This window comes from Ursus americanus, chromosome 3 (genome assembly GCF_024610735.1).
Source record: "Ursus americanus isolate L20-20 chromosome 3, mUrsAme1.1.p, whole genome shotgun sequence".
NCBI classification, from domain to species: domain Eukaryota; kingdom Metazoa; phylum Chordata; class Mammalia; order Carnivora; family Ursidae; genus Ursus; species Ursus americanus.
This window is the reverse complement of record NC_142129.1, coordinates 14,380,477-14,407,262: the sequence shown is the minus strand read 5'-3', so window position 1 is coordinate 14,407,262 and position 26,786 is coordinate 14,380,477. Positions and strand designations below refer to the sequence as shown.

The 26,786-nt window shown below is 47.3% G+C and overlaps 1 protein-coding gene across 6 annotated transcripts in view; it reads right to left on the bottom strand.

Moving 5' to 3' along the window:
• Window positions 1-26,786, bottom strand: part of HIPK2 (homeodomain interacting protein kinase 2) — a 188,042-nt gene that overhangs the window by 119,133 nt on the left and 42,123 nt on the right. For all 6 annotated transcript variants that reach the window (XR_015723805.1, XM_087860791.1, XM_087860792.1 and 3 more), the window contains exon 2: window positions 10,509-11,592. Coding sequence is in view for 5 of the 6 variants with exons in the window: in XM_087860791.1 (XP_087716917.1) it covers window positions 10,509-11,592 (1,084 nt within the window). In the remaining variant the exon portion in view is untranslated. The remainder of the gene's footprint in view (window positions 1-10,508; window positions 11,593-26,786) is intronic.

Genomic DNA, 26,786 nt, shown 5'->3' with positions numbered 1-26,786 from the left:
CCTTGTGTTGTGGCCAAAACACTTCGATTTTATAGTCCACGTTTACATAAATAAGGTTGTGAGACTAATGAGTACACGTCCCCAGTCACACCAAACAGGACCAGAGGGGGCTCCAAATATGGGGGAATCCCATGGACCAGCCCACCTGCTGCCACTGAGCATGCACCCCCAACACACCCACACACCAATAGTCACACATCCAACACACGAACACACACTCACACGTACAACACACACAACACATACTCATACAGGCCAACACACACCCACACCAACACACACTCACACTCAATACTCACAACACACACCCACACCAACATACTCACATTTCCAATATCCACACATACCCACACTAACACACACCAATACTCACATACAATACACACACAAACCCACACCAACACACACTCACATATCTAACACACATATAATACACACTTACACATACCAACACCAACACCAGTACTCACAAATACCAAACATATTCAACACACACCAACATACACTCACATACCCAACACCCACACCAAAACACACTCACACGCCCAAGACATGCACACCCATACCAACACACGCTCACACAACACGCACACACACGCCTTCAGGGGGTCTCTGAACAGTCTCTCACATCATCCAGTCTTGGCTCCTGACCTTTCTGACATGGGCAGAGATGGGGAATGGATGCAGAAATCACGGCATGTGTTAGAAGCAATCTAACTTTGTGGGGCCTCCAGTGCGCCGTCCCCCAGTCTCTGGGGCTTGTGTCCAGCCTGATGGGTGCAGGACCTCGCAGCCATCCTCGGGTTCACCAGAGCAGCAGGAGGGCAGCAGCCCATGCTCTCCAGTCAGGAACAGCACCGCCCGCCTTTCTTGCCACACCAACGCAGTTCTGTCACCTCTCCCTCCCAACTCAAGAGGGAGAGTTGTCACTCCTCTCCTCAAATGCTGACCCCCTCACTGTGGAGCTGGACACTGTCCCTTCCTGACGCCGGAGGAAACCCACCAAACACGCTCCCAGCACACAGACCCTCGCACCAACCGACGGTAAAAGCACAGTGCTGGGCCTCCACGTCCACAGAGATGAAAAAGAAACCGTCCATGATCCCCAGAAGCTTGGGAATACTGGGGATGTCAACAGCTAACGACACACAGACCAAATTAAATAAATGCTAAACCAGGGGACGTAACTGCGAAGGGAGCTCAAGGGAAAAAGCACGATGGTCAGGACAGAGGCGCCCCGGGCCAGGCAAGGTACACACAGGCAAGTCGACGCATGCCGCTCCCTCAACGAGTCCCTGTAACAGCTTCTGCAACTGCTGCGATTTTTTCCTTGTACGAGCACAGGTCAAGGAGCCTCAGAGAGGTGTGGGAACTTGCCTAAAGTCACACAGCTCTAAGGTAGCAGGGCTGGAATTCAGAGCCAGGTCTGTTGTCACATACAGTAACGATGAGAAGAATAATGACAATGACAGCAGCAGGAGTGGTAAAAGCATGAGCAGCTCACATTTACTGAGAGCTTTGCACGTGCCGAGCACATGGGGAGCAGCGGACCAGCCGCCCCTCTCTCCGCAGGAAATCTTTGTTCACTCAGCCCATGGGTCTGAAGACAAAGTTAAGGGAGTCCTGTCTAGCAGGTGTGTAAAGGCCCCCAGACAGACAGGCAGATAAGAGGTTAGAGGCCCAGAGGACGGCACCGTCTCACACCCTCAAGGCTCTCCAGTCAGATCGTGCTGTGCTAGGCCCCTGCTCCGTGCTGGGAGAGTCACTTCTAATTTTCTGTGAAGGTATAATGGGACATGACAGATGTTGGCTGATTTCAGGGAACTAATCTGTTAAAAGCCGAGTCAGCTGTCTTCAGGTTTTAAATTGAAATCTCACAGGTGGGAAGGCAAGATGGGAGTGAATGTTTCTGGTGAGATGTGGATGCTCTCAAAGGGCTGCTACTGGGCTCCTGTTATGATCTGGGTTAGGAGATGCCAGACGCCGCGGGCCCCTTAGGTGACCAGTGAAAGGCCGCAAGAAACTGCACACGTGAGGGCATCTGCCGTGTGGCAGTGTGAGCTAGGCCACCAATGCCATTCATTCATTCACTCGGCCGGTTAGCCACTCACTCATTCAACAGAGGGGCCACAGGGAAATGTGCGGCACACCTACTGAGCGTGCGCGGAGAACACAGGAAGAACAGCAGTCCCCGCCACTTCCCGCTACTGCTTCTCTAACAAGCTCCTACTTCAGGCCCCCGGCCCGGCCCCTGCCCAGGTATTCTCTCCCGGAGCCCAGCCCATCACCCTCCTGCAGCTGGCACCTAGCCAACTACAAAAGGTGCAGGCAAGATTCACGAATTTAAGTTTGGTGGGTTTTTTTGTAATTAATTTTAGCTTTTAAGTCAGATCTTCAACTTCCAAGCAACCCAAGTTTAGAGTTCAGCTCTGAATTCTTAGCCTATATAGTCCTTAAATTCGCCTAAAAAGGCATTTCCCTTTTATTCTCTTTCCATTTAAAAAGACACTGCATGTAAGCGGCGGGGAAGACACAGGTGTCTGGGCAGAGCACTGCAGCACACACCTTGGGGCCCCTCCCTCCGATTTCAAGCCCAGTCATGGCGGACCTCTCTGCGCACCATGTCACCTTGCTTTTCTGCTTCAGCCTCCTCTCAGTCTGCCCCAGCCCACCCGGTCCTCACATCAGTTTGGCCCAAACAAAGGCTCAGGACCCTCAACCTTGGGGGGACCAGAGCCCCAGCCTTCTACCCTTCTGAGGCCCAATCCCAAAGGTCTTCAGTGGAGCCCCTGAAGGTAGAATGGGGCAGCCATAATTTTGGTATCACTTCCCCATTCCCTTGCTCCCGTTTCCTGAGATTTCCCAAAAGGACTCTCTGCACCCAAGCCCTGTCTTGGGCTCGGCTCTGGGAACACCCAACCTAAGACCTTCATTTCCACCTCTACCTGGGAATGAGGGCCACAGCCCAATACCCAAGACCAAGGGCCCTGACCCTCCATCAGGTTTTAAGCCGACAGAGCCGAGGGAGAAAGGAGACTCCAGGCTTGTATAGCACACTCTCCATTCTCGGTTTAATGAGAGATGTCTACACTGGGCGGATGAGGCCAGCGGAGCCTGGCATACCCAAGCAATGGCTCCCCAAGGACAGCTCATTCCACTACGGACTTAGGGGCAGAACTGCATAGTTGAAGGCACTCCTCCTACTCATTTCTTGAAACCTCAGCACAAAGCACAGTGTCTGGCACATCTTCGGAATTCAAAAAATTACTTGTTCAATGCATAAATTGGAATGATAGCTCCAGACCCAGCTGTGGCTGCAGGGAGAGCCCGGTCGCCACCCGGCAGTAAGCGCTACATCTACCGGAAATCACGCAGAGTGACATATGTTGTCATCTCTGCTGCTCATCTGCTTTCTCCCCTCAACCCAACCAGCCCACCTCCTCCTGACCACCCGCTTCCCAGTTCACCGACACGCACACCCTCTCCTATCTCACCAACTATTTTTGGATCTTCCCTGTCACCACCACTGGGGCATAAGGGGTCTGACCACAAGCAAGGCACCAACTGGGCCCCACAGAGGGGCTGTGAGCCACTCAGGTGAATGATCCACAGCTCAAAGCCAGGCTGTCGCCTGCTGTCCTGCTTCTCCCGTCTCAATGGGGCGTGTGGTACCCCCGCGGAGGGGTGGGGAGGTGACAGATTCTGGAAGCCCCGCCATCTAGAGCAACAGTTCTCAAAGGATAAAACCATGATGATGATGATGAAGAGGGCGGGAGGAAACTTCTGGAGGTGATGGATCTGTTTATGGCACAGATTGTGGTGATGGTTTCACACCCATCCAGCTGTACACATTACATACGGACAGCTTTCTGCAGGCCTGTCATACCTCAATAAAGTCGTTCCAACAGCAGAATTAGCTGTAGAGTTTGTTTAAATGTATGTCGCCGGGCCCCACTGCCGGAGAGCCTGCTCATTAGATTTGTTCTGCAACACAGGAATCTCCGTCTTTGAGAGGCGCCTGCGCGATTCTGCGGCAGGAGGATCCTTGGATTACACTGTGGAAACAACTGGTTTATACCCTGAGCCTCAACGTGGTTCCAGTCCCACTGTCCTAAGGTTTCGGGACATGTAGTTGGTATCCCTGCCGCACCACAGAAAACTGGGCCAAGTTCCAGGGCATTAGCACGGCTTCTGTCCCGGGGTCCTCAACCTCTGGGGTTGCTCGGGTTTGTTCATGTGGTCTGTGAAGGTGTGCGTGTGTGTCCTTGCGTGTACATGCCTGTCTGCGGCATGTGTCTGCGTGTCTCCTTGACGTGGTAGCGTCCCTGCTAGGGCTGTGTTGGCTTCTGTCACCAAGGCAGAAGTCTGCAGAAGTCTGGGTCTGCATATGCCATGCACGGGCTTATGCTGTGGTACTGACTTTGTGTGTGTGAGTAGTTGCATGTGTATGTGTGTGTGTGTGTGTGTGTGTGTGTGTGTGTAAGAGGAAAGGGGGCCCTTGGGCAGATACACTCTAGTACACACAAAGCTTCCCATTTTAGCTTCCCACTAAAGAAAATTTTAATTTCAAATTTTTTTTACCATAGAGTTTAAGGTCCTGGAGCCAAGTAAAGGGAAACTGGAGATAACCTAACAGCCAGAGAACTTACTGGTTACTTCTCCTCAGGAAAGCTGCAATCCTAAAAGCTTTCACATATTTATAACTGTCTCCTTGGGTGCATGAGGTTGTCAATGCGTTGAATATTTCACTTAATATCCTCAAGGTGTAACTAGAGCCTTCTGTTGTATCTATCTGCTAGTAATATAAGTAAGTTAAACAGCTAACACCTGCCACGCGATTCCTTTCAGGGATCTTCTCAGTCAAACCTCACTTCTAGTCAGGTACCTTTATACTGGATTACCTGCACAAGTTATGCCATTTTTGTAACTACTTATGTTTATGGCTTTAGGAAGCTGTGCCCCTTCCTGAAGTGACACAGATTGTGGCATTTTGGGATGTGCCAGGCCCCCTGCCCCCTACTGATGGGGAGGAGATCAGGTTAGGCTCCCAGTTTGGGCTAAGGAGGCCAAGCTCAACCTACAGGAGAAAAAACGGTTCCGTGACCACAGGCCGAACCACTAACTCTGAGCAACCATATGACCAAACACAGGCCCTGGTCATAACAGGGTCCAGATGCAGGAGTGACAATGGCTCACACTGACGTTCTCCCAATGACTCAGTGGACACGGTTCGCGGGGGACACACAGGGCCTGGACTGGGGCGAAGGCTCCTGACTCTCCTTCCAGAGCCCATCACTCAGTAGCAGGGGTGGGATCTGACACCAGGTTCCAAAGAGACCAGAGCTTCAAAATTGTGCCTCAGAGAAAGCACAGTCAATAAACACAGAAAACTATCCCCTCTAGGCCAATGACGCAGTCACAGTACATGGAAAGTTAAAAGCACTGAAAGTGTTCACATTTCTATTGCTGGGGTGGGCATTATAATCCAGGGCCTCTTCCCTTTATTCTTGAACAACTTCCACGGTCTCCTAGTCTCTGGGTTGCCCCCAATTTTTTTTTTTTTTTGCCATTCCAATTGATTAACTTCATTAACATCCTTAACTTCATTAAATTACTCTGTTGTTAAATCCAGGTCCTGACATGACATCTACATTAATATTCTCCCCATCAGACCTCACTCCCCTAAACCCTTACTTTCCAACCCAAGCATTCAACTCCTTCCAGATGTCACCATCTTCCCTTATTTGTGCCAATCCTGGTGGCTCCCAGTCTCCCTCACCCCCATCTGTCATTTCCTGTACGACCCACCTCAAGATTCCTTCAATACGGCTCGTGCTCTGTAAATCTTCCCTCTTAACCCATCTGGCAAAATCTTTGATTGACTCTGAATTTCTCTAACTTTTTTCCCCCCTCCAGGCTCAATGAATATCTACAGAGTGATCAAACATTTGCACTATCAAAACACCAGAATTCTATTCTAGGCGATTTGCGGGTGTCCTTCGATTACCTCAGAGAGACCATAAACTCCTCAAGATTAGAGATCGTCCTTTACCTCCTTCCCTTTCGTAGATCTACCACAGGACACGCAGTAGGCACCCAGTGAATGCCTGATGAATTGAACCGCGTTAAAATAGATCTCCACCCTACCTCAAACAACCACGTAACCAACATGAAGATAATCTCTGCAACCAAAAGAATCAGACAAAAAAAGGTCAGATTATTCTGAAGAAGGAAACTACTGGACATTTTTTATGTCCTAAATTTTTATACCCATTTTTTTTTTTTAAGTTTTAGTAATGGTCTTACGTGTTCCAGATTAAGTCTAGACAGAGTATTTTGAATAGCCCAGAGCAGAAACAACAACAACAAAAATCTACACATTTTAATCACTGAATATCCTTTGCCTGAATGGCACGTCTTTTTGTTTGTTTTTCCGGAGAGCAGAGCTTAATATTTGGTCTTGTTTTTAGTTCCCTGGTCACACCAATGGTGGAAATACCCCCACATCAATTTACTGCTTGCTCTCCCTCCACCGAAACAAAAACAAAAACAAAAACAAACCCCCCCCCCATAAAAACTGGCATCAGTGTAGAATCACATAGTGAAATGGCAGGGACTTCCAAGGTGAGGTAACGGGAGTAAAGAGCATTACCTAGGGCTCCATTTCTTGGGGTGTGAGCACGTGAAAGGTGACGCCATTAAGGAAATCTCTTTCACCCCAGCAGCGTTTTTCAGAGTGGGCTCCAGACCACCTGCACAAGCTCCGTGCAGTTCCTTGCAGTGAAGTCTGTGTGTGTGTGTGTGTGTGTGTGTGTGTGTGTGCGTGCACGCGTGTGTGTGCGCTCATGGGCGCACATGCATGCACACACGGTGGAGACTTTGTCGGGGGGTGCTCCTCTGGAAATTCTGATTTGGTGGGTCGGGGACAGGACCTCGGTGGAAATGCGTTCTTAACAAGCTTTCCTGGTGATTCTTTTGCACAATACAGTTTGAGAAACCGTGTGATTTGGCACTTAACTATGGAACAGACCTTCAAGTTGGAAGGTCAAGTAGGAAGGGGACACTCATGCATCCGATGTTAAAACCTAAAAAAGGAGCCTTTGTTTTCCTGAAAAACATACTGTCAGGCCTGCCTCTACAGTAATATGCCCCCAACCTCGGCCAACCAAATCCTGGAGTTCTCTCCCTGTGACAGCACCCATTTTTCCGTGTACCTCGGGCCAAGGACAGGAACATCTCTCTATGTCATATTGTTTCCATGTCACTTGTCAGGGGAGAGTAAGGTAAGGTATTTCATACTGTCCCATTTAAAATAAGGAGGGACATGTAAGTGTCCTCCCCTTTGAAAGTGAGAGGTCCCAGGGGATAACGCACCCAGCACAGACATGGGGGGACCCAGGGGTACCAGGCCCTATGGGAGGACAGATCCACAGTGTGTTGACTTTCCTACCCCAGGCAGCTCAAACACAGACACGTTCTCTCAAGATGTAGCTGAAAATGTCTTCCTTTTCAGATCAACAATGGACAACTGTAGAGATTTTTCCTGCCCCCAACCCCCGTAAGAGGCAAAGCAATTGGGAAAATCAACTTGACAATCATGGCCCAGAGTTGGCTGTCCCTCACAGAGAGCTAGGACTAACGCAGACAGACCCAAAGACTGCCCTCAAGCATCTGCATTGCTCGCTACAGTAGCAAACTACTCTGGGGTTCAGATGACGCCTGGGGAGGGCACGAACGTGGTAAACGTGGTGACCAATGACAGGATGAAGCATCACCAGAGGCAGAAAAGCTGGGCTGGCTTCCATGTGGACTGTGCCCTTGAACCCGGAGCCGGACACGCAGGCCCACCATAAGGACCCAAAGGATACTTGTCCTTTTGGCCAAGGTGACCACGAGGAGGAAGAGGTTTGCCTGCCCAGAATTTTAGGCAATAGGCACCTAAGGGTTAAAGAAGGAGGGTAATATACCCAGAGGGAGGACCTTTGAGGGAAATGGGAGTGCAGGGGCCAGAGGTGGAAGACGGGGAGAGGAGAGCTAAGGAGAGCCCCACGACTATCTGCAAACAAGCCTTCCACACCCACCAGACTCCCTGAGCTGGGTCCCAGGCACCAGGGGCAGAGACCTTCTGGTGGGAGGCGGGTGGGAAGTGTCATGTGGGCACAAGAAGGCAAGAAGACGTTGAGTACATAAAGAATCCCGAAACCAACTTACTTGATCCATCAAGTTCTGCTCTCAATACGCATTGCTTTTCGAACAGTTTTTAAAAGTCTCTTTACAAGTCGCCACGCTCAATTTCTAGTGAAGGTGAATAAAACAGGTAACTGAGTATTAAAAGCCCAAGCACCAGCTCTTCCTCAGCCAGGCTGGTGACCTGTGAAGGTGACCCGCGACGATGCCACCCAGAGCTACCTTTTAAAGAAGGGCACTTCCTAAAGAGAACATGTGCTTGCTGTCTCACCCCTGCACATCCTCTTCCTTCAACCCTTCCCTTGGGGTTCAGGCAGGACCCTCTCCTGCAAGCAACAAGCCCAGGCCCCCCTCCTCCGCGGCCACAGCACTGGGCTCCCGGCTTCCCTCTCCATGTGGCTCCAGAGCAGAGGGATCGAGAGCAGACTGCAAGTGAGTGAGCAGTAGAGCCTTCCCTCCTGGAGCTGGCACGGAGGTAGGAGGCAGGGAGGCAGAGGCCTGCAGAAGCTCCTCCTTCGTCGGGGAGATGCCGCAGCTGCTGGAAGAAGTGGGAAAGGAAGGCCGGAGAAGTACGGGAGTAGAGTCTAGAAGAGCTGCTGCAGCTCAGGAGATGGGGGGATGGGGGGCAGCGGCAGAGACAAAGCAAGGCCCCATCGGATGAGGTCCGGGCAGGGGTGTGACCTGGGGCTCAGACCTCCCAGGGATGGGGGTGTGAGGTTATCTCCTGAGCCCCGCAGGCTGAGGATGGGTAAACAGGGGAAGGTCAGCCTCGGGGCCGGGTGCGCGGCTCTAGCACCTTTTGCAGCCTTTCTCTGTGGCCTGGAAGGAAGTGTGGAGAAAGCACAACCCCCGATCGGACTGTCAGGGCACAAGGGCTCAGGCACATGAGTCTTGGGACTCTGCTTTTATGGCCTACATGACGACCTCTTAAATGTGTGTCAGTCCTATCTTCTCATCGGAGTTTTAGGATGTTTCTTGCCAACTTCCATGTTCACTCAAATGCAGCCCAACACTGTCTCCCCAGAACAGACTCCCATTTCCCATTTCTCTCCACTCCTCACGCACTGACCACGAGCTGGACAGTGAGGGAAGCACTCAGGCCATGTCACCGCGGTCCACTCCCCCAGCAACCCCAAGGCTGGTGACCAGACTTCCCCAGCTCATGGGTAAGGAAGTGAAGGCACAAAGAAACAAGGCAACAAGCCCACATCACACAGCTTAGCAAGTGCGGGGATCCAGGTCAACCTTGGGTTTCTTGGACTCTGAAGCCAGTGCTCTCTCTCATCTGGGTCCCACCAGAGCTGCCGTTAAAAAACACCCATGCAGGACCCCACCCCCGGAGGGGCTGATTCAGTTCGTGAGGATTAGGATCCAAGCTGGGTTATTTTTTAACCCTACCGCTGACCCACCCCCACCCCCACCCCCACAGGTGACTGTAACGCGGAGCTGGGGCTGGGAGCCAGTCTGCTAGAGACTCCAGGACGATAAGGGCCTTGCCAGCGCTGTCGTGCTGTACCCGGTGCCCAGCACTGTGCCTGGCACATGCTAGTAGTGCAGTCAATCCTCGTTGACCGAGGGAAGGAATGTGAGCCTTGCACTCCCTACCCAGGCTGCCACAAGCCTCCTCCATCCTGACCAAACCCGGAGCTCTCCGCCACAGGCATGGGCTGACTGGCCCCTGGGCCACACCCTCCCTCCCGCCCTCCCTCTTCCCCACGGACATAAAAGTCATCTTCCAGCTTCGCTTGCGTCCTGCTACCCCCTGTTCACCACCCTGCTATGTTCCAATGCCTCAGTGCTTGCTCCATGTTGAAGGAAACAGTTGTAACCCCTTAGTCTGGTATTTAAGACCCATTCCCCAACCCACCCTTTCAATCACATCTGCCGTCACCTACGGATTCCCTGTTGTGGCCTCATGGGCTCCCGTGGGTGTCCTCCTTGTCTCCCATGCCAGTCTTGCACGTTCTTGTGGCAGTGACTTCAAAAATGCGTGCCCCTCTTGCCCACCCTCCCCACATCCAGATCCTCCCCATCCGCCAGGACCAAACTGCCCTGCCATGCCCTTCACCCCGGCCTCCAGGAATCCCTCTAGAATCTGAACACCTATGCCGAGAAGCTTACTTGGCTCCATTCTTACATGGCTTCTAACCATCATTTCCACGTGCATGTCCTAATTTTCAGACCAAACTATGGTCACTTGAGTGCAACAACTGGTAGCGCATAATTTTACCCCCCCCACCACCATTGACCACGGCCGCACTCTCTCTCTGTGAACGCCAGGGGGCACTCGGCATCTCCTGCGCCTGGGCAAGCGGTCTTACCTGTAGTATCTGGACTGCAAGTAGGTGGAACACACAGCCTTGGACACGTGACTGGCCGAACCGAAGTCGATGACCTTTACTCTGTATGGTTGTCTGGAAGGGTCTACCAGCATGATGTTTTCTGGTTTGAGGTCGGCATGGATGAGACCTAGGCTTTTCAGTTTCATCAGAGCTGTGGCGACCTGCTGGAGGACGGGGCGAATGTATTTGAGGGGCAGGGGGCTAAACTTGTTCTGCTTCAGAAAGTCATAGAGGTTCTGCTCCAACATCTCAAACACCAAGCACGTGTGGTTCTTGTGCTGGAAGCACTCGTAGGCGCGGACAAAGTTGTAGTCGTCGGCGCTCTCCGTGCTCAGGCGGGCCAGGATGCTCACCTCGATCTGACCCTGCCGGGCATACGACGGGTGGTTCTTCAGGATTTTGATGGCCACGATTTCATTGGTGCCCCGCTTCCAGCACTTGACCACTTGCCCAAACGTCCCTCGGCCCAGGAACTCTAAGACTTCGTAAGTGTTGGTCATGGAGCACAGCACCTCATGCTGGACCAGCTGGTAATCCCCTTCGCTGTTGGAGCCGCTGTTTTTGGAGGTGGCAGTCGATGTGGTGGCAGTGGCTACAGTGGCCCCACTTGCATTATTCTGAATCATGGGTGGGTGCTCTTCGATGATCTGCACGCTGCTTGTGTTCTCAATCTCCTCACTCTTACGCTTGAGTCCGCATTTTTGGTAGGTATCAAGAAGGCTCACAGTGCTTCGACGCATTAGGTTATGTGGTCCGCCGAGGACTTGCCCAGTGACAGAAGTGCTACTTGCTGATGTTACAACTATGTGCCCGGTGCTTCCTGGGAAGATGATGGTCTGCTCGTAAGGTAGGCTTGGGTTTGGGATCGGCAAGGAGGTGCTGACGGTTGTGGTGGCTGGCTGAGAAGGTGGTATGTTCTTGCTCTGGCTATACACTTTGCTGTGGGAGCCGTACCCAGTCATGTCCCAGGTGGAACTCGGCTCTACTTTCAGTTTCTTCACACTACAGAAGGCACTTGATTGAAGGGTGTGAGGGGAGAAGACTTGCACATGTGAGGCCATACCTACGAGACAAAGGAACGAATTACGTTAAATGAATGAATTCAGCAGCTCCGTCTCAGTTCTGAGCAGGGGCGTGGGTCCTGTCGAAAGCTTTCCTCCCACTTCAGAGCCAAGGTGGGGGAAGTGAATCTATTCCCCCCGGAAGCACATTCTGGCCACTCGGTTTGTGGGGCCAAGGGGTTCCAGTGTTCCGCCTGCCGCCATCAGGAAGGTGGAAGAACTGTGGGGTCAGTCAGGAATACAATCAAGACGCAGATACAGAAGTAGAATACCAGAACTTCGTTCATTACTGATTTTTTTATAAATATTGTTTGTAAGTAATAGAAACAGATTCTTCCTCAATTCTCACGGGCTGCAATCCTACTAAAACTGAGGACTGTATCAGGTGCCCCATTTAACTGTTACATACTAAGTCCCACATGGTCTAGTGCTCCTTGTCACAGATCCCAGGTTAGCTTGCTTGAAGAAACATCTTCCCACACAGGTCCAATCATGGAGCCACTCATGAACCGCTAGCTTCTGGATGAACCAAAATTACCCCCTGGGATCTTAGTCATCTTAAACGAATTCTGCAGGGCTGAGATCAGTAGTCAGTCTGATATTTTCATTTAGATGGCCTAAATAAAACATTTTATCATTTATTTCATGTGTTTTATATCATTAAAACATTTATTTATTTTAGGGGAGGAGTAGGTAGCACCATTCATGGGCTCCACTCACTAACTATTCTTGCTAAGTTCATCTATCAATGTGTTTATCTAGAAAGTACTATTACTTCATACCAACATCTCAGCCACAATTGAGATAACCGCAGAAACTATAAGACTGTAACCCTGGAATAGCTGTACAATTTACAATTACGGTGATTCTAGAAACAAACAAAAATTCATAGAAATCTATCAAGAAAAAATAAGACAATGAGAAAGGCAAGTTCTTAAAGGTGAAAGCAAAAACAAACACGGCTCCTCATCTAACTGCAGCTGAACATCTCTCATAGAAGTGCAAGGACAGCAGGGTTTCCAGCAAACTCCACTGGTGTCTAGCGTCCTTGTGTTCATGGCTGACTCCTTTGCCTTACCTAGAGTGGTCATTTAATATTTTTCCTCCCACCCCTGTCCCCTGTCACCCTGGCCACCTTCCTACTCTGTCCAGGAGCCCAACATCAGCAGCCTTGCTTTCTTCCTTTATTCTCTTCACTTCAGAACATTCCTGAATCTATGTCCACCACCCCCGTCCTTTCTTCCTTCTCTCCGGTCTCAGAGGAAGCTGTGTCTCTTCTTTCCAACACCAAAATTTCCTCCCATTCTCACGATTCCTCCTCTCTGGTTCCCTCCATTGTCGTCTCCTTCTCTTATAGCTTTCAATTTCTGCCTGTTAATTAAGATCCAAGTCCTTACTAGCTACTTAATAAAGATTTGCTGAGCGAATCAATGACTTAATCTTTTTCTTCTGCCTTCATGAGTGTGCAAACATGCACACTCCCAACTTAAAAGCCAAGAGGAGTAACCCATACTCTTCCCTTTCAATTTTTTCCTTCTTCTCACCTGTAATCAGTGGTTTATGATCCCTTTTCTTCAAGGCTCACTCCTTAATTCACACTGCCCACGCCCGCACACCCACACACTATAGCTCTGTGTTCTTAAAGGTAAACGACTTCCTAATTGCCTAACCCAAGGGCCTTTGTCAGTCCCTATTCCCCCTGACCTCCCTGCAACATCTGATACGCTGACCACAACTTCCTTCTTGATGCTCTTATCTGTGCTTATAAGAATCTGTAATCTCCTCCTCTAGTGTTTGATTGCACACTGTGTGCCTCGGTGGTTCCTTTTCCTCTTCCTCCTTTAAAATGTTGGCATTTCCAGCATTTTGACTCTGTTCTCTCTGGAAGACATTCATTCATTCATTCGTTCATGACAGTTTGAGCTGCCATGTCTATGCTGGCAACTCCTGCCTTCATGACAGGCCAGGCTCTCCCTCTTACCTTCCATGAATATATTTCTGCCTCCTGCTACATCAAAGACTATCTTCCAAAGCTGAACTCCCTTATCTTCTCCTAAAAATTTAACCATCTCACACCCCTTTCTAACATCCCCCTTTCTGTTCATAGACTATTCTTCTAGTCACTTGGTTCCAAAAATGTGGATTTACCTTTGATGATTCTTCTTTTATCCATGGACAAGAAGGTGCTAAGTCTCAATAATTTCTCCTTCTTTCAAAATGTCTTTTGGATCCATCTCTTTATTTCTGTTCTTGCTGCCACTTCCATAGTTAAAGCATTTATTGCTTTCTAGTAGGACTAGACCAAACACAGACATCTGGTCTACCTGAGCAATCTTTTTTCCTCTAATTTGTCCATATTCAGCTGCCAGATTAACTTCCTAGACTATTTCTAAGCATATCACTCCCCTGTCCAAAAACATTCTCTTTCTTTCTTTCTTTCTTTTTTTTTTTTTTTTTAAGATTTACTTATTTTAGAGTGAGAGATAGAGATAGAGATGGACAGAGTGAGTGCATGTGGTAGGGGCAGAGAGAGTCTTAAGCAGACTCTGAAGCAAGTAGGGGCCAGACGTGGGGCTCAATCTCACAACCCTGAGATCACGGCCTGAGCCAAAACCAAGAGTTTAACACTCAATGAACTACGCCACCCAGACGCCCTGTCCAAAAACTTTCAATGACTCCTTAAATGTCTATATGATAAAGTGGAGGACTCTTTTACTTAACACTATCATATTCAACTTCAATTACCTTGTTGGCTTCATCTCCGGCTAGTAACTGTCTTCAACCCCCAACTTGAATTAAGCTATTTTACTCACTGTTTCTAGAATGTCTCTTATACGCCCTACCTCCACACTCTTATACCATTCCCTCACCTGGCATGCCTTCAACATTTCTCTCAATTTATTCAAAGACTAGACAATTCAAATCCCTCCTCTTCCCAGACCTCTCCAACCCACAGTGATCGTTCCCATATCTCTTGCCCTACAGTACGTACCATATGTACTATCCATTTGGCCACAAACTGCACTTTTGACTTGCAAAAATCTCTTTTGTCTTGTTGAACTGAATTACTTATCTTCTGTGCTATTTTACTTCTTACACATTTAGGTCATGTTTCCATAACCAGGCTATATTCTGGGTCCAAGAGCTACAGCTTACACCTCACATTTGTGTTTTTCCCAGTATTAAGCCAAGTTTATCACCCATGGTAGGCACTCGGTTGATGGAATAAAGTACTCTAACTGGCCAGGCCTCCCAGAGAGCTTAGTTCTCTGGCTATAGAACAATGATCAGTCACAGGTACCTATGGAACCCGGCCTCCCTCTAGAGAGTAAAGAAAAACCTGCCACTATTTTCCCACCCAAACCAAGACTTTTTTAAAAACCAAGGCAGTGGCTAGGCAGCTCCTGTCCTGGTGTCAGCGTTCATGTTCTGTCTGTACTTCAGCCCAGACATGCTCTGACTTCCCAAAAGCAGCCTTGGCCTGACACCCAACACACGCTCTGAACCCCACCTTCACCCTGATCCCGTAGATCTGACAGAGGCTTCCTTTCTTGTTTGGATTCTGAACTCCAATATCTACCTATGCAAAATGATACCTCCATATACATCCTTCTGCCTGATGAGACTATTTGGCTTGCTTATTCAGAATCTACACTACCTGTTCTTTCCTATTGCTCTTTTTGTTCAAGTCAACCTCCCCCTAATTCTGCAATAACACTGAAAATGTTTTTTCCTATAGTTATCAGTATTAAATATTCATATTGTTTTAGATGCTGTATACAATACAGAAATAACCAATCCCTTGACTTTTAGTAACTTAACCACTGGAGGCCAAACAAATAAGCATTTCCTTTGTCCTCTGCTACCTAGTTTTTGCTCCTCATTCCTCAATCCTCAAGTACTTGGGGAGGGAAGGGCTGGGTGGCAGTAGAGGAAATATGCTGATGTTACATAAAGGAGAAGTGGTTCTTTTTTCTATTTTCACTGTTTCAAAAACATTTTGGTAGAAAGGCCAGGGTGTAGAAGTGGAATTTTACAGATGGAAAGAGGATGGCTTATGACTTATTTGTTATTGGGATGACAGCCAAGGGTCATAAAATTGTGGAAATCATCACTGGCTACCTCTGGTGATGGATGTCCAGGATCAGAGAGGAGATGTGCATGGCTAGCAATGCCCTTCACCACGCCTGCTGCCTCAGACTCAAACACTATTCCTCAGGGTTATCATGCTTCTCCAGATTTTAAAATCTTGAGCACCTAGTATGTACATACAAGGCTCTGGACTAGATGTTTTATGGACAGGGTGAGCACATGCCAGACTCTGCTGGGACAGTCCAGAGTTACCCTTTCCAATTCATTCTCACAAGGGTCCTACTTTGAAAGCTAGCAAGTCAAATGATGGGTTTAGGCTCCCAGAGTGGAAAAATCAGACCCTGATTCTAGAAGTTCAAATCAAGGTAATTCTACGTGCCTCTTTGTCTCTGTCTAAATGGTTTAATGAGAAATTCAGTTTTCTAGGGTTAAGAGTCATTTTTTCCACCTAAAAATAAGAATAGCTAAAAATCTTCATGATTCTCTTGAAGTCTTAACTCATAAGATTTTTTTTTTTAAATGTCATTTATTAAAGGACTGGCTCATTTAGTCCTCTCCCCCCCCCAACTTATTTGCTTGGTTTCCTCATAATTTTATATTTCACAACTAGATGAACTGAAAAGTTGCTTCACATCTGAGTACATTTCCTTTCCATTTCACCACCCCAAAATTATCTACTGGAAGATCAGACTCTGGTGAAACCATGGAGATGAGTGAGGGTTCAACTATGATTTAAAAAGAAATTACATTGAACTCAATTTCACTGAATTCTACCAAAGCTTGAAAGAAGGAATTATAAGTAAAATAATGGCACCACTTTCAGCAGTGGATAAAGTTTACCTGTGGTTTGGCAGATGTGAAATAGATTACCATGCAGAATCCAGTTAACATTATTAAAGAGAACACAATTGTGAGCACCTTAGTGTAAGAAGTACAAATTTCCCCCTGCTCCCCCAAATCCTTTGATACATGCTTCTGCTGAATAATCAGTATTTGACAGAAACAATCAGGAACTCGAAGGATTAAGTCCCATACCCAACGGGATGCCATACCTGTCTTATAAACCCCATTATTTAATACAATTTGTAGAATATGTCAAAAGGAATGTCAAAAATACATGAATGTTACAAATATGCACCTGAATGGACATTTTTAAACATCTAGAAAGGGTTAACCTGAAAAACTCTTGATTACCCTGTATAACATGATAATTCAATGCCTCAGGGGTTGAAAAGTACTAGAAAAAAAAAGTCTTCATGGACATACAAAACTATATTCATAAAATTTTAATGATAGTCATCCTGCTTATCAAGTTTATATTTCACAAGTAGTGCAAAGATAATTTCAGATTAGCCAATTTTAAATGATACATTTCCAAAATAGTGTATACTCAACGTCTCTGGGGCTTTGATACTGTTTTCAATCAAAGTCTGTTTATCCACTAGTTGTGTAATGTTAAATGTATAGTGTATTCCATCAGAGCACAGTTTAGGATCAACCAAAGCCCTATAGAATTCTTTCATCAATAATGACAATAACAATACTACTGATTTCATTAAGGATCCTCTATATAAAAAAGCCTGGGGTTGGGCGCAAAAGGAAACACAAAGACATCCAACACGTCGGCACTGCCCTAAAGGAGCTTAAAATCCCATGGGGGTTGCCAAATTCATTGCAAATTATAAAGAACAACTGGCAATTCTAAGCAACATAAGTAACTTGCCAAAGTAAACATGACAGGAGCTTGGAGGAGCTAAGACTTCAGCTGAGGTTAGAAAAATGGGGTATCTTTTGAAAGGCAGGAGGACACTGGTCCAGAGCCTGCTAACCGGTGTAAGCAAACTGAGGGGAGCAGCTAGCCCTACGGCCTACGCCCTCAGAAGTCTAGGCTTTGCTTAGAGACAACAATGTAGGAGTATTTATATAGCAGCAACTCAACAGCAAATGCGAAACTGATCAACAACCCTGTGCACCAAGAGCCTACTTATCCAGAATTGTCATCTTCTGATAACTTCGATCTTCTAGAAGTTAAGTTCTGAATACTCCATAAAGCTGGCAGGAATCCCCACCACTACTGCCACTCACTTCAAACCTTCAGCCTTCACCCGGCTATCGTTGACTTTGCTCTCTGGGCCAGACTCCAGGGGCTTACACCCCACAACTGCAGGGTGAAGTACATCTTCCCTGTTTTACAGATAAGTAAATGGAAGTTTGGGAGATGATCTTGTTGGCCCAAGGTCACTTTGCTACTAGGAGCAGGGATGGGACTTGAACTGAGGTCTGCCTGACTCTCAGATCCATGCTATTAACCGTTCTTCTTTATTTTGTAGGTTCTCAGACTAGAAGCACTAAACAAGGAGACAGGTACAAAAACAGGCAAGGAGAGATAGAAGCGGACATGTGAGAAGCGACAGATGTAAAGTACGGGGTACGCCACCTGCTAAGATGACGGGCACCCACGACGATGATCCTAAGTCATCTACCGTTTCTGTATCATCTGCTTCCAACGACATCTGAGAAATATGACCATTCAAAATTGTTCAAATGGGGGCGCCTGGGTGGCTCAGTCGTTAAGCGTCTGCTTTCGGCTCAGGGCGTGATGGGATCGAGCCTCGCACTGGGCTCCTCCGCTGGGAGCCTGCTTCTTCCTCTCACACTCCCCGTGCTTGTCTTCCCTCTCTCGCTTGCTGTCCGTCAAATAAATAAATAAAATCTTTAAAAAAATTGCTCAAATAAATTAAATGTCCCTCATTAAAGAGGTAAACTTCACTTATCCGATGTAGAGTGGCACAGTGGACGGAGCTTTAGTCTGGAGTAAGATGATCTGGGCTGTCACAGCAGTCCAGAGAGGGGGAGGCAGTGAGGTTCTGGACTAAGGAACTGCCGGAGAAAATAGAAAGGAAGGAGCAGAAACATAGGACTTTGCAGAGAAGAAAAGGCAAGACAACACTAACAGGTGGGCTGTAAGGGCAAAGGAGAGAGGAATCCAGTAAGTCTGGGAGACTCAAAGGAGTGGGGTTTCATGATGGTAACAGGAAAGATGGGAAGCAGAACCAAAGCTATCTCAGTGGGGGGGGGGGGGGTGGGATAACAGAATAGGTTGTCCACAAGTTGAATTACGAGCACTGAGAAGGTATCCAAGTTGAAATATTCAGAGTTGGACTAATCATCCTGAAACTCTGAGGCAAGGAACTGCTTAACTTACTAAAGTTAAGATGTCAGGGGCCGCTGGTCATTGACAATCAGCATCTAGTCCCCACTTGCCAAGTTGAATCTTGAATGAGGATAAACCATTTTGAAAAGAGAATGGATTTCAATAGGGTACGCTAACCTTGCACAGGATTAATCAGAGGGGGAAGAGGGAAGGGTAACCCTGAATCAGCTCATGCATATGCCAAAGACAAAGGGACGTAGCCAAAAATATTGCTAAACAAAGATCAGCAGGATGAAGTGACAAATATACCAAAAGGGGAAAAGACTGAAATCAAAAGTTCACATCCCAAAGAGACTAAGAAAGGAATGGAGTTGCCAATTTTGAGAGGACAGTCCAGCTGGAAGAGCTCTATTTTGGATAGATTTCTTTGTAGGCATTTATAAGAACATAGAGGAAATGTTCTCTATGCACTGAAAAACAAAACAAAACAACAAAAAAACACAAACAACCCACGACAGGAGAATGGATGAGAGGTCGTGGCTAGAGATGTTGACCTAAGGGCTGCCATCAACACCTAGATGGAGGGGCGCCTGGGTGGCATAGCGGTTAAGCGTCTGCCTTCGTCTCAGGGCGTGATCCTGGTGATCTGGGATCGAGCCCCACATCAGGCTCTTCTGCTATGAGCCTGCTTCTTCCTCTCCCACTCCCCCTGCTTGTGTTCTCTCTCTCGCTGGCTGTCTCTATCTCTGTCGAGTAAATAAATAAAATCTTTAAAAACAAAACAAAACAAAAAAACAAAACACCTAGATGGAAATGGAATCCATGTGGGTAAAGCTGTTTCCCAGGAGAAATGGTGTGGAAAGTAGAGCAGATGGCAAATAAAGAAATCCTTGGGGGCACAGACGTGGTCAAATAGTATGAGGAGGAAACTATGAGTCATAGGGAAAAGTCAAGGATAAAATGATGATAAACACAATTAATGGATTGATCCTGGAGAATGAAAACAGAGAAAGAGCTACTGGGCCTGGCTGGAGATAAGCCAATAGCCCTCTTTTTCCACAGGGTCGAGAGGAGAGAAAGAAGGGGTGCTCTGCTGGGAAGAGAACCAAATGTACCATGTTATCTCCTTTTCCAAGAAATGTGATTCTCCTCAGGACTTTCAAAATCTACCTACCTACTGGCTTGTTCTGTGTCGAAACCAGCTCCTCTCATGTTCAGACTTATTTCTTTCTGAAAGTTGCTAACCTCACCTATAACAGCTTTGAGCCTCTCTCAAATTCACCTTTCCGTGACTCTGCCATATTGCCTGAACTAAGCCATAAACCATTATGGAGAAACCAGCCTTTCACTGCAGTGGTTAAGGGCATGTGGTCCACCAATGGATTATACGGAGGCCATGTTACCAGTTGTTATCAGGCAATCTGAAAATCACCAATCCAATATAATTCTGGTTTAGAATGATACCATTAAGTCATACATGATTTTTTTTAAATTTTATTTAAAGTCAACTTAGTTAACATATATGTATTATTAATTCCAGGGGTAGAATTTAGTGACTCATCAGTTGCACACAACACCCAGTGCTCATTACATCAAGCCCTCCTTAATGCCCATCATCCAGTTACCTCATCCCCCACCCACCTCCCCTCCGGCAACACTCAGTTTGTCCCCTAGAGTTAAGAGTTTCTTATGGTTTGCTTCCCTCTCTGTTTTTATCTTATTTTATTTTTCCTTCCCCACTGAAGTTCATCTGTTTTGTTTCTTAAATTTCACATATGAGTGAAATCATACGGTATTTGTCTTTCTCTGAGTGACTTATTTCACTTAGCATAATACCCTCTAGTCCATCCACATCACTGAAGATGGCAGGATTTCATTCTTTTTGATGGCTGAGTAATATTCCATTGTATATGTCTATATACACACTCCACATCTTCTTTATCCATTCATCTGTCGATGGACATCTGGGCTCTTTCCATAGTTTGGCTATTGTGGACACTGCTGCTATAAACATTGGGATGCAGGTGCCCCTGAGTCACTATTTTTGTATCCTTTGGATAGATACCTAGTATTGCAATTGCTGGGTTGAAGGGAAGACACACATGCTTTTCAGTTTCTTTCTCCAGGAAACCAGTGAAATAAAACAAAATAACTCAAAAACTCCTTTTTAAAACCATAGTTGCATTAAGACTTCTAATTATTAAAAAAACAAAACAAAACACTAAACTTCTACACCAGGAGTATTAGTTTCCTAGGGCTGCTAGAACACAAGACCACAGACTGGGTGGCTTAAGCAACAGAAATGCAGGATCAAGGCTGAAAGTCAAGATCAAGGTGTTGGCAGGTTTGGTTCCTTCTGAGGACTTGTTCCCAGGATCCATTCCAAGGCTCTCCATGGTCTGTAGGAGACTGTCTTCTCCCTTGTGCCTTCACTCCCTCTTCTCTCTATGCATGTCTGTGTCCAAATTTCCTCCTTTCTATAAGGACACCAATCACGTTGTATTAGAATCCACTCTTGGGGGTGCCTGGGTAGCACAGTCGTTAGGCGTCTGCCTTCGGCTCAGGGCGTGTCCTGGCATTCTGGGATCAAGTCCCACATCGGGCTCCTCTGCTGGGAGCCTGCTTCTTCCTCTCCCACTCCCCCTGCTGTGTTCCCTCTCTCGCTGGCTATCTCTATCAAATAAATAAATAAATAAATCTTAAAAAAAAAAAAAAAAAGAATCCACCCTAACAACCTTACTCTAACTTGATTACTTCTGTAAAGATTCTACCTCCAAATCAGGTCACATTCTGAAGTAATGGGGGTTAGGGAAAAAGTGAATTTGGGGGGGGGGGCACAATTCAACCCATAACGACAGGTTCAAGGAAACAAAAAGCATTTCACAACAGTATAATTTTCTCAGGATACAGAGTCAGAATATTCCAAAAGAACTCTCCTTGTTCTTCCCTCCTTGGAAAGAAGACATTTCTTTTGTGATTTCCCTATATTTTGCCTCAGAGGACCTACAAGGGCATTTCAATTAGTCAAATATTACATATGGAAACAAAGCAAAAGAAAAGTGGTTATTTTAAATTAAATTCGCCCCAGTGTAAGTTACAGTGTTTCTGGAAAAGGCCATACAGGGGATGTACTTGTAATGTATATTGAGGAATAATTGTAGTTGACTTTGTCAACTTTGGTATAAAGGAGAGTTAGCAGTGACACATTAATAACACCAAAGTGGGAAAAGAGTCAGCTAAGTTTATAGTGCTAACTCTGGGTGGATCAAACATTTCTGAAGTAGGCCATGAAATCATTTGTGGGCTGGGCATGGGATGGAAGTTTCCTTTTCCACTTCCTCCTTGGGTCAGTCTCGTCTCACATGCACTAATTCCCTTCTGCTATCCATACTGTCCTTTTATTTTTCTTTAAGATTTTATTTGTTTATTTATGAGAGAGAGAGAGTGCATGTGGGGGAGGAGCAGAGGGAGAAGAAAAGCAGATTCCCCAGAGCATGGAGCCCAATGTGGGGCTCGATCCCATGACCCCGAGGTCATGACCTGAGCTGAAGTCACGAGTTGGGCGCCCCACACTGTCCTTTTTAGTGCAGAGCCTGTAGAGGCTGTTACATTTCCCAACTTTGCATTTTCCTTCCAACTGAGGATCTCAAGAAAACAACCCTTCTTCTTTTTTTTTTTTTTTTTTAAAGATTTTATTTATTTATTTGACAGAGAGAGAGAGACAGCCAGGGAGAGAGGGAACACAAGCAGGGGGAGTGGGAGAGGGAGAAGCAGGCTCCCAGCAGAGGAGCCTGATGTGGGGCTCGATCCCAGAACGCTAGGATCACGCCCTGAGCTGAAGGCAGACGCTTAACGACTGAGCCACTCAGGCGCCCCAAGAAAATAACCCTTCTAAACAAACGTGGCGGGATGGAAAGGGTAAATATCCACAAAGTGTAAAAACACAACCAGCTACACTTCTGGTTTCAACACAGACGAACTCCATTCAAATACACATTTTCCAAAGATCTAGAAGGATGCTCCTTTTGTTCCCGAAACATTCTAAATGAGACAGTTAAACTTGCAATGGTATTAATTTCCAGGTGTTTATGTCACAAATCTTTGCAAAAGCCTGAATCTTTCAGCCACTCCCTCTCATCAGCATCCCCCTCCCCTTACCACTGTTCCAAAATCACGACTGACCGCCTCAAGAAACGAGGAAGCCAGAACTAGCACAGGTCCTGGGGAGCCTGGCACATGTCTGGTAATGCTATGTGAGCCTCAGACTCAATTTTTCTTTTTTTAAAAAGATTTATTTGAGAGAGAGAGCATGGGCGGGGGTGGGCAGAAGGAGAGAGACAAGCAGACTCCCCTCTCTGCGTGGAGACGGAGGGCTCGATCCTGGGACCCTGAGATCATGACCTGAGCCAAAGGCAGACAGACGCTTAACCAAATGAGCCACCCAGCCGCCCCATCAATTTTTCTATCTTTTAGAAATGTCTCATGAAGTCTAATTCAAGACTAAAAATCTGGTAGGCTTTTTACTCTTTCATGCAAAAAAGAATTAGTTCTTCTTAAATGTTTGGTATCATATTGTAAAGTAAAAGCAAGTGTCTTACTTACTTAGCCCTTACTCATTCCATGCTCAGCCCACAACTGATTTGTCTTTTTGAGCTTACCTAGGCTCACCTTCAGAAATGCACAGCACACTCAGAGATCACGACTGGAAACTGACTATGCTCCCTCCCATTTGGTGTTCTAATACTGTGCCACTGCCAATTCTCTTTTAGACCAAAAAAGTATGTAAGTTCCATTACTCTATGTAATTCTATTACCATGCGTCCCCTCAAAAGATATGCTGGAGTTCTAACCCCCAATACCTGCAAATGTGTCCTTCTTTAGAAATAGGATGTGATTAAGGTAAGATGAGGCCATGAAGGTGACTCCTAATCCAGTATGACTGGTGTCCTTAAAAGAAGAGGAGGAAAGACACAGACACACAGAGAATTCCACACAGTGACAAAGGCAGAGATCAGCAAGAGGCGGCCGCAAGCCGAGGCATGCTGAGGGCCTCCAGGAGCCACCCGAGGCTAGCAAGAGGCAAGGAAGGCTCTGTCCAGAGTCTCAGTGGGTGCCAGGACCTGGTGACACCTTGATTTCAGACTTTCGGCCTCCAGAACTATGAGAGAATAAACTGAGGTTGTTTTAAGCCAGTCTGGGGTACTTTAATATGACAGTGGCACTAGGAAACTAATACACTCTGTAATACAATTCAGGATGTATTACAATGAAAAAATGTGTGTGTGTGTGCAATTTGTGATAAAGTGTCTATAACAATTGCAAGGTCTCGCTGGCGGAATGCCCTTAGCGTCCGTCTTTGATGCCTCCTGGTTGAAAAGCACTAGAAGCATCATCAGCCTTATTCCTTTGTCTTAGTTACCGATCCCACCAGGGTACAAAACACCTCCTCTTTGTACGCAAATGTGTGTGTTCACCGTGACCCACGTTTTGACTTCGAAACAACAGAATGTGGACCGAAAGCCTGCGAAAGTTCGGTCTGTGCTCAGTGGCCGTGCACCAGCGGTGAGGGCGTCCGGGCCCGTATGTCCTCAGACCTGCCCTGTTTCAGCCTCAATGCCTTGCTGCCACACAAAGAAACCAGGACAAAGGCCCGCCATCCGCAGTCTGCTCCCGCTGCAGCACCTGTGGGCTGCCTCTGGGTTCATGTTTATGTATTTCCGTGAGTCTCCCTCTCGTGGGCTGTTATCTCCCCGCAAAGAGAACTTTGTGAAAGAAGTCACGCAGACAGTGGCGCCGATGCAGCCAAGCGAACGCAGGCCTCTCCCCCGGGGTTCTCTTCAAACCCAGGATCCCGCCCGCCCTCCTCGGAGGCACAGGGGTGAACCCCTCTGCCTTGACTTCAATGTTCACAACAGTAAGTCTACCTCGCGGCTCCTTTGTTCCCTGCTGTCTCTTCACTCCTCTCCGTTGCTTTAACTGACACCTGACAAAACTCAATTAGAGATCGTTTTGGGAAAGGGAGAGGAAGCGCCGCTCCCACGGTGGAAAGAGAAGGAAGGTGGGAAGACACCAAGGAAGAAAAGTCAGAGAAATGGGTGGAAAGCAGGCAGGCGACACGGGGAGAAAGGCAGGGGAGGAGGAAAAGGAGAAATAAAAGATGGGAGGAAGGTGAGAAAGGGCCTGGCAAGTGCCAAGTGCACCGGGAGCACACCCCGAATAATAAAGCAGCGCAGCGATGTGCTCTGGACGCAAGAAACACCATAAAGAGGCGACATGTCTTCTTCACACCATTCAAACAGGTATTTGTGTGTGGACGCGTGGGTGTGAAAGCTGGGAGAGGAGCCCCTTGGCAGGGCAGCCAGGGGCCGATTCTAAGCTGTACAGATTAAAGCGGGCTCTTTGGTCTGCTGCAAGGGCATTTCCATGCTATGAGTCACTGTCATCAAACCAGTCCTGGTGTGGTCACTAGCCAACACCGCACAGCGCTGGGCCACCGGCACACGGCACTGAGGGGAGGAGCTCACTCTGACCCCCCCAGTTCTTGCAGAGGGGAGCCTTCCCCCGGCAGCATGGCCAACCTGCAGGAGAGCTGGCCGGCGTCCTGCCTCCTAACGCAAGAAGGCACCTGCTGGCGGGGGCTTACTAGGGGTCTCTGTTCCAAGAGCTCATTCCAGATTGTCTCTGGTTCCCAGCAGCCACAGCGGATGCAGGCTCTGCCCCTTGCTGGCTGTGCGGTCTCAGCACACTAGACAGCCTCTATTTGCCTCAGTGTTTTCATCTGTAAAATGGAGATAGTAGTAGCTTCTCAGGGGGTCCTGGTGAGGACTAAAGGAGTGAATACATACAAAGTGCCTAGAACAATGCTTGGCGGGACGTAAGCCCTAACGAAGCACTCAGGGGAAGGGAAGGACCGCGAGGACAGCCAGGTCGGCTGGCTCCCCAAGGCCTAACATACAACACAACCGACACACTGGCTCTCTGTGGGGAAAACTGGCGCTCCCAGTACTCAGCACAGTGCCTGCCACATACAACGGGTCCGGTATGCTATTTTCTGACAGACAAAGGAAACAGAAAAACAGTGAACTGGGACTCATCTGTTACTTGTCTCAAATGCTATTCTGGGAGGAAAGGCAGGTTTACAAGGTTAACAAGAAAGCAACTTCCAATGACTCTGATAGAGGATGCCCGGGAAACTTCAAGAGCTTGAGAAGGTTCAGACAGAGAGCCTGTATTTTACCCACTTTACCTAAAAAACACAGGCATTCTTTTCCTTGGAACGTTTTCTACAAAAGTTCTACCCTGGAGCGCCAGGTCATGATCTCGGGGTCCTGGGATGGAGCCCTGCATCGGGCTCCCTGCTCAGCGGGGACCCTGCTTCTCCCTCTCCCTCTGTCCCTCCCCCCGCTCGTGCACACTCTCTCAAATAAATTTTAAAAATCTTTTAAAAAAAAAGTTCTACCCCTGGTCATAACCAGGATCCAGTTCCTTTTCTTTTTTTAATTTATTGAGGTATAACTGACACGCGGTATTGTATCAGTCTGGTGCACAACATGGCGACTGAACATCTGTATACACTGTAACAAGATCACCAAAGAATCTAGTTACCATCTGTCACCTTACAGAGTTAACACAGTTTTACTGACCATCTTCCCCACGCCTACATTATATCCTTGTGGCTTGTTTGTTTTATAACTGGAAGTTTGTGGCTCTTAATCCCCTTCCCCGATCCCCCCATCCCCCTCCCCTCTGGCAACTGCCAATCTGTTCTCTGTATCTGTGAGTCTGGGTTTTGTTTTGGTTGGTTAGTTGTTGCTTTTTGGATTCCAAATATAAATGAATTCATGTGGTATTTGTCTTTCTCCGTTTGACTTATTTCACTTAGTATAATGCCCTCAAGGTACATTCATGTTGTAACAAATGACAGGATTCTTTTTTATGGCTAAGTAGTAT